Source organism: Salvelinus namaycush, chromosome 5 (assembly GCF_016432855.1).
Source record: "Salvelinus namaycush isolate Seneca chromosome 5, SaNama_1.0, whole genome shotgun sequence".
Taxonomy (NCBI): domain Eukaryota; kingdom Metazoa; phylum Chordata; class Actinopteri; order Salmoniformes; family Salmonidae; genus Salvelinus; species Salvelinus namaycush.
In genome coordinates this window covers 57,681,996-57,690,912 of record NC_052311.1, presented here as the reverse complement: position 1 = coordinate 57,690,912, position 8,917 = coordinate 57,681,996, and the positions used below count along the sequence as shown (strand labels likewise).

At 41.7% G+C, this 8,917-nt stretch overlaps 1 protein-coding gene across 1 annotated transcript in view; it reads right to left on the bottom strand.

Annotated features, from left to right (window-relative positions):
• Positions 1 to 7,788, bottom strand: part of LOC120047686 (glutamate receptor ionotropic, kainate 2-like) — a 218,341-nt gene extending 210,553 nt beyond the window's left edge. Inside the window, exon 1 of the mRNA XM_038993236.1 lies at positions 7,671 to 7,788. Within this exon, the coding sequence (XP_038849164.1) occupies positions 7,671 to 7,788 (118 nt within the window). The remainder of the gene's footprint in view (positions 1 to 7,670) is intronic.
• Positions 7,789 to 8,917: the final 1,129 nt, after the last annotated feature.

Sequence of the window (8,917 nt, the reverse complement as noted above, 5' to 3'; positions counted from 1 at the left end):
CGATATACAGGTAAATGCCAAAATAAAGTGTCTTAATAGGGCGTTGGACCACAACTAGCCACAAGAACTTCAATGGGCCTTGGCATAGATTCTACAAGTGTCTGCGACACCATTTTATCACAATACATTTTATAAGTTGGTGTTTTGTTAATGGCGGTGGAAAATGCTGTCCCAGTCGCCGCTCCAGAATCTTTGCCTGACGACTTAAACTTAACACAATGTCCACAGCCGAAAGCTGAAGGGGCGGGCCCTGCCTGCCTGCCTGCTTGCTTGCCAGCTGCCGACACCTCTACCTCCACCAGGCTCCAGTCTTTATCCCATGAGCAGTGATAGAATGTGATGACCTGTCAGAACACACAGGACACTTCCACCCACCATCTGTGTTCTACAGAAGAACAGCTACTGTATTGTACTCTACTGTACCAGTCATTGAAATATAATCCATGGATTCTATTTCTATGGTACCAATGTTGTACACTGGATCCCCTGCCACACACACGCACTGATTTACAACTCTTCCTTGCACTAGAGACTGAGAAGCACTGACAAGGTGATTGCTGACTACACTGATCAAAAGGCAAGATGGCGCCGACAGACAGGGCAGGTCTGCTTCTAGTGTGACAGGTTAAAGGAAATACTCATAGCCTGTTATACATTAAAAAGTATTAGTAAGTTCATAGTATGTGAGGATCTTAAAACATCTAAGGTTAAAAAGATCATGCATTCAGTATTAGTTGATAGAGAGTGATAACATTCATATAATTGTGTTAAAATCCGTCAAGCGTACAAAGGGTACGAATTGTGAGAGGAATGTGTAAACGTTATGTTGATTACTTTATTTTGTCGTGGGTAAAAGTGTTAATCTGTGATATACTAAATGCTCTTAATCTATGAGCCTGAGATCGATTGCTCTGGTCTCCACTCAAGTTCCCGGAGAAATCGCGGTCTTTTCTCATTGCACTAAAAGTTTCAATGAGTAAACAATACCGGATACCGTACCACTCTCGTGATCATTTCTCCCCTTTTTCAGGTACATTATTGATGATAAAAAATAGTAATTTAAATGTAATAACTCGCTAACATGTCAAGAGTGTTTAAGGTGTGTCTTAGTAACATATTGAGGAAATTAGTTAATAAGTTTGCAGAGAGTAATATGAGCCCTGCTCGGTTGCAGCGAAGAATAGCTTCGTACTGAGAGTAGCTGCCATTTTATGTCGATTGTGAATGAACATGTGCGTTGTTAATAAGATATTTTGCGGTGTTACAGTGGGGCAAAAAAGTATTTAGTCAGCCACCAATTGTGCAAGTTCTCCCACTTAAAAATATGAGAGAGGCCTGTAATTTTCATCATAGGTACACTTCAACTATGACAGACAAAATGAGAAAAGAAAATCCAGAAAATCACATTGCAGGATTTTTAATGAATTTATTTGCAAATTATGGTGGAAAATAAGTATTTGGTCACCTACAAACAAGCAAGATTTCTGGCTCTCACAGACCTGTAACTTATTCTTTAAGAGGCTCCTCTGTCCTCCACTCGTTACCTGTATTAATGGCACCTGTTTGAACTTGTTATCAGTATAAAAGACACCTGTCCACAACCTCAAACAGTCACACTCCAAACTCCACTATGGCCAAGACCAAAGAGCTGTCAAAGGACACCAGAAACAAAATTGTAGACCTGCACCAGGCTGGGAAGACTGAATCTGCAATAGGTAAGCAGCTTGGTTTGAAGAAATCAACTGAAATGGAAGACATACAAGACCACTGATAATCTCCCTTGATCTGGGGCTCCACGCAAAATCTCACCCCGTGGGGTCAAAATGATCACAAGAACGGTGAGCAAAAATCCCAGAACCACACGGGGGGACCTAGTGAATGACCTGCAGAGAGCTGGGACCAAAGTAACAAAGCCTACCATCAGTAACACACTACGCCACCAGGGACTCAAATCCTGCAGTGCCAGACGTGTCCCCCTGCTTAAGCCAGTACCTGTCCAGGCCCGTCTGAAGTTTGCTAGAGAGCATTTGGATGATCCAGAAGAAGATTGGGAGAATGTCATATGGTCAGATGAAACCAAAATATAACTTTTTGGTAAAAACTCAACTCGTCGTGTTTGGAGGACAAAGAATGCTGAGTTGCATCCAAAGAACACCATACCTACTGTGAAGCATGGGGGTGGAAACATCATGCTTTGGGGCTGTTTTTCTGCAAAGGGACCAGGACGACTGATCCGTGTAAAGGAAAGAACGAATGGGGCCATGTATCGTGAGATTTTGAGTGAAAACCTCCTTCCATCAGCAAGGGCATTGAAGATGAAACGTGGCTGGGTCTTTCAGCATGACAATGATCCCAAACACACCGCCCGGGCAACGAAGGAGCGGCTTCGTAAGAAGCATTTCAAGGTCCTGGAGTGGCCTAGCCAGTCTCCAGATCACAACCCCATAGAAAATCTTTGGAGGGAGTTGAAAGTCCGTGTTGCCCAGCAACAGCCCCAAAACATCATTGCTCGAGAGGAGATCTGCATGGAGGAATGGGCCAAAATACCAGCAACAGTATGTGAAAACCTTGTGAAGACTTACAGAAAACGTTTGACCTCTGTCATTGCCAACAAAGGGTATTTAACAAAGTATTGAGATAAACTTTTGTTATTGACCAAATACTTATTTTCCACCATAATTTGCAAATAAATTCATTAAAAATCCTACAATGTGATTTTCTGGATTTTTTTTCCTCATTTTGTCTGTCATAGTTGAAGTGTACCTATGATGAAAATTACAGGCCTCTCTCATCTTTTTAAGTGGGAGAACTTGCACAATTGGTGGCTGACTAAATACTTTATTGCCCCACTGTATGTGTATAATGGTTTTTCAAACACTTTATTGCCTGTTGATAAATTGAGTATGGTTTACTGAGTTAAAGCTTTGTGCTTGACAGTTATATTGAAATTAGTATCTGTTTCAGTGAATTACAGTGTATACTGTTGTGACTTGAATAAGCCTTGTACCCTACAAAACTATCTATTTCCTGTAGATCTGTTATTCTGTAAAATGTGTTACTTATGTAAAATGATTGCACTAAAAGTTTCAATGAGTAAACAATACCGTACCACTCTCGTGATCATTTCACCCCTTTTTCAGGGGCGTAACACTAGCTCCTAAGTACAAGCATTTCACTACACACACAATAACATCTGCTAAACAAATGTATGTGACAAATAAAATGTGATTTGATTTAAAGCACAGCAATGGCCCACATCCCTTAATTAACTAATTCTGTTGAAACATATTGAAGGATTTCCTTATCTAATGTAAAACAAGTCTTAGTGATTTGTGCAGCCAAAACTAAAGTAGTAATATTTTAAATGTACAATATAAGATTGACTGTGTCAATAATGCTTTGCCTATCAATTAATAATACAGTATAATTGTATAATTTTTTTGTTAAAATAAAATAAATAAATAAATAAAAGCATTATGACTAATACTGGTATTGCATATCGTTTTGCAATAACACACACACACATATGTGTATATATATATATATATATATATACACTACCGTTCAAAAGTTTGGGGTCACTTAGAAATGTCATGGTTTTTGAAAGAAAAGCTAATTTTTTGTCCATTAAAATAACATCAAATTGATCAGAAATGCATTGTTAATGTTGTAAAATGACTATTGTAGCTGGAAAGGGCAGATTTTTTATGGAATATCTACATAGGCGTACAGAGGCCTATTATCAGCAACAATCACTCTTGTGTTCCAATGGCAGGTTGTATTAGCTAATCCAAGTTTATCATTTTAAAAGGCTAATTGATCATTAGAAAACCCTTTTACAATTATGTTAGCACATCTGAAAACTGTCGTGCTGATTAAATAAGCAATACAACTGGCCTGCTTTAGACTAGTTGAGTATCTGGAGCATTAGCATTTGTGCGTTTGATTACAGGCTCAAAATGACCCTTTGCCTTGATGACAGCTTTGCAAACTCTTGGTATTCTCTCAACCAGATTCATGAGGTAGTCACCTGTTATGCATTTCAATGAACAGGTGTGCCTTGTTATAAGTTAATTTATGGCATTTATTTCCTTCTTAATGTGTTTGAGCCAAATAATTGTGTCGTGACAAGGCAGGGGTAGTAACCAGAAGATAGCCCTATTTGGTAAAAGACCAAGTCCATATCATGGCAAGAACAGCTCAAATAAGAAAAGACAAATGACAGTCTATCACCACATTAAGACATGAAGGTCAGTCAATGCAGAAAATTTCAAGAACTTTGAAAGTTTCTTCAAGTGCAGTCACAAAAACCATCAAGCAATATGGTGAAACTGGCTCTCATGAGGACCGCCACAGGAAAGGAAGACCCAGAGCTACCTCTGCTGCAGAGGATAAGTTCATTAGAGTTAACTGCACCTCAGATTGCAGTCTAAATAAATGCTTCACAGAGTTCAAGTAACAGACACATCTCAACATTAACTGTTCAGAGGAGACTGTGTGAATCAGGCCTTCATGGTTGAATTGCTGCAAAGAAACCACTACTAAAGAGCACCAATAATAATAAGATACTTGCTTGGGCCAAGAAACACGAGCAATGGACATTAGACTGGTGGAAATCTGTCCTTTGGTCTGATGAGTCCAAATGTGAGGTTTTTGGTTCCAACTGCTGTGTCTTTGTGAGAAACAGAGTAGGTGAATGGATGCTCTCCGCATGTGTGGTTCCCACTGTGAAGCAAGGAGGAAGAGGTGTGATGGTGTGGGGGTGCTTTGCTGGTGACACTGTCTGTGATTTATTTAGAATTGAAGGAACACTTAACCAGTATGCCTACCACAGCATTCTGCAGCGATATGCCATCTCATCTGGTTTGCACTTAATGGGACTATCACTTGTTTTTCAACAGGACAATGACCCATAACACACCTCCAGGCTGTGTAATGGCTATGTGACCAAGAAGGAGAGTGATGGAGTGCTGTTTCAGATGACCTGGCCTCCACAATCACCCGATCTCAACACAATGGAAATGGTTTGGGATGAGTTGGACCGCAGAGTAAAGGAAAAGCAGCCAACAAGTGCTCAGCATATGAGGGAACTCCTTCAAGGCTGTTGGAAAAGCATTCCTCATGAAGCTGGTTGAGAGAATGCCAAGAGTGTGCAAAGCTGTCATCAAAGCAAAGGGTGGCTACTTTGAAGAATATAAAATATAAAATATAGTTTGATTTATTTAACACTTTTTTGGTCACTACATGATTCCATATGTGTTATTTCATAGTGTTGATGTCTTCACTATAATTCTACAATGTAGAAAATAGTAAAAATAAAGAAAAACCCTTGAATGAGTAGGTGTGTCGAAACTTTTGACTGGTCCTGTATATATTACAGTATAATAGAAGCACATAATTAGTATTATTAACATAAACATTGAATGTTACTATTCTTCTCCAAATGGTCTTACATGTCTTTCCATTCCATTTACTCCATTCCAGCCATTATTATGAGCGTCCTCCCCTCAGCAGCCTCCGCTGATGTTAGCTGTATACTGCGTTGCTGATGTTAGCTGTATACTGCGTTGCGTCCTCAAAAAGGATAACTCTGTCCTATAACCCTAACGACGTGTAAAGCAGGATAACACGTCTTTAAACAGAGAAGGGAGATTGTTTCACAACTGCAGCCAAAAGAAAGCTGCTCCTTTTCTCCTTTAACAAGCCTTCCACTAATCGTATGTTTCTGCTGCAGTATAATAAAGCAGTGTTCATACACAGGCGTGAGGAGGCGCTTTCCGCTGTCAGTGGTGCTGAAACTTTCCCTCTGGGCCTGCAACGTATAGCCACCGTGGCCGTCCTAGCGAGGCATATAAAGGGTAGTTTGAAGATTATAACTTTGTGAACACAAGTGTAAGTGTATAGAAAGCGTATCTTCAGACAGAAAGATTATCCGGGGGCACACACAGAGATGGATTACCAGGGGGGAGGAGGGGAGAGTGTGGTTGAAGCACAGACGACATGGAGGACTTAATGCTTCCCGACAACTCTCCCCATTCTACTGTTAGTGAGACAGCGCTGTCAGATTGACGCGTGGTAGCAGCAGAGGCCCAGCTTGTTGCCATAGTGGCAGCTTGTGCGGATGCTGTGTGCATTTCAATCAGGGCCTCCGGTGTGTGTGTGTGTGTGTGTGTGTGTGTGTGTGTGTGTGTGTGTGTGTGTGTGTGTGTGTGTGTGTGTGTGTGTGTGTGTGTGTGTGTGTGTGTGTGTGTGTGTGTGTGTGTGTTTCTGAAAAACTGACAGGCTACAGTTACAGTGCAACAAAATAGGAACATTTCCAAGGGGGAGAATACTTTTGCAAGACATTGCCCCCTGAAAACTGCTGATCACATTTCCTACCCTTTTACACGTGCGTTCTTTAGAACAGTGAAGGCCTTGCCCCTGAGGGCTACGCAGGTGCAGAAGGTAGCCTATATACATGTGCAATAAGATACACTGATAGCCTACCCTATGTTTTTTCTATAGGCCTATACAGAGTCTTGCCTTGGAGTCGACATTGGAAGAGATGTGCTCAGTTAGAACAATCCATTCCTTTAAATGGTTGCTAATAGTAACGTGTCAGGACTCACAGCGAACAATGAAAGGCAAGATCAAACACAAGCATGTATCCTTTGCGTCACGCTGCTGTCTGTCACCATCATTGCTTGCTGTGTTCAATGGTTGCGTAGGCATTGACAGCACTGCACTCATATTCAACTACATGGCTTGGTTGGTTAGGGTTCTTTCTGTTCATAATCGGCCAAATCATACTTCGAGAAATGGACGTGTCAATGGATGGGGGATTTGGCGCTAAACCTGAGTTTCGCGCGCATTTCTTCAATCAGGATTCATCCCTTTTTTGATTGTGTCTATAACAAGAATGGGTCTTGTGTTGATGTCGGCCATGAATAGGCCTATATGATCCAAATATCTATGTAACTAACATTAATGTGAGGTAATAATCAACATAGGCGCCACATTGTTGCCAACTGTTGCAAGCTTTCTGACTGCATGTTCTCTCTCTCTTAGATTCTCATTCTCTCTCTCACACACACACACACACTAGGTTTATTATGCAAACTTAGAAATATCAGCACCATGGCAACAACTTCCACCAATAATTTATTCTCCAACATAAATGATTCACCAACAACCCGGCACTTTGGCATGAAGACATAATCGGACACTGCTATTTGGAAATGTTGCTTTTCCTCCATCGCAAATTTGAAATAAGGTCCACAAATGATGATCAAATCCAGCTATGCGAGGATAATTGTAGGCTATATATGTTTCTATATGAACTGCAGTTGTACTAGTCTGCTGTCGGATCATTCTGCATGGAAATGATGTCATGCATAAAGGTTTCGAGGACAAAATAGATAAGATAATGTCCCTAGACAGCTGTGATAAACAACACCGTGCATAGGGGTAGCAGTCATTGCGGGGATGTGGCTCCGGGGCGCACGAGCTCACTCTAAAAAGTCTGGGACAAGAGGACCCGTGGGGTCACGGCAACACGTCTACTAGGAAGTATACAAGAAAACTATGGCGCCCAGCCATGAAATGGCAACAGTTACAGAGTTAGGGAATAGCTAGGCTACTACATCTAGACAGTAAGAATGTTTAACAGAGAAGGAAAATAACAATCTTACCAAATCTTAAAACGTGTGGCATCCCGCGAGAATATCCCACACATAGTAATAGCAGCAGTAGAAGCCTGACGGTGCACCTGAATCTCGCTTTACTTATGAGCGGGGAGGTAATCTTCATGGTGTCTGTGTGATGCCACTATTTATTCCCTGGATCGGTAGATTCCCCCGAAATGTTTCTTTTGACGTTAAGCAGGGTGACGGCCCACGGCAAGATCACGGCATGGTCAGTCAGGGAGAAGGTATCATTCGTTTCCCCAGATCCATTAGCAAGCGCTGCGTGTCCAGCTCACTGCGCCAAGAAACAACCTTCCCACTCAGCTAACGGTGGGGCATCCATGTTAGTCTGGGCAAATCCGGGAGAAATCCATTCACGGGCGGTCTGAAAGAGAGATGGACATGAAAAGAGTAAAAATGGGGTTTTGAGTTGCCCAGTCAGAATCCCGTCTCAAGAGACGATCGCTGGCAGAAATGCAGCAGGCTAGCGAGCCTAAACATTCCAGGCAGTCTCAGCTGTCTGAAGCTAGCATTCTGCTGCACTGCCGCACAGCATCTGACGTCGAGCCAAGATTAGTGTGAGCGCGAGAGAGGAAAGACTGGGTATATTTCGCAGGTGCTACCGAACACACATCGCTTCCGATCCATATCTGACATCGAAATGGCCATCTTTCCCCGGGTGTCTCATGCTGGCACCCGGTACTCTCTCTATGTTATTCACGGTTTTGCTCGGTTCATTCAATGGCCGTGGCTGGTGCCAGTGGACTGGTGCCATGCCCGAGCGGTTGTAAAATCAATCTTTGATGTTAAAAAGATTGCCTCTCTAGATCGGAATTGCTCAGCCTTGGAGTCGTGTGAGAGGTTTGTGAACCAATACTGTCACAAGTCCAATTTTGATGAATAGCCTATTGCTGAGCTAATCATTTTTTCACAGAGTTATGCTGTCACTGAGAAAGACTTGCTTTTCGATTTTCTCGATTTTCTAGTTTTGGCATTATGCACTCTTAGAAAAAAAGGTTCTGGATAGAACCAAAAAGGGTTCTATGCTTGCATCATATATGGCACCCCTAAAGGTTCTATATAGAAGCGAAATTAGTTCCATATAGAACCCTATATGGAACCAATTGTGGTTCAGTGAAGAAGAACCCCTAGGGTTCTGATAATAGAACCCTATAAAATGGTTATAAATATAATCTTTAGGGGTGCCATATATGAAGCAAGAAATATAACACTTTTTGGTTCTATTCTGAACC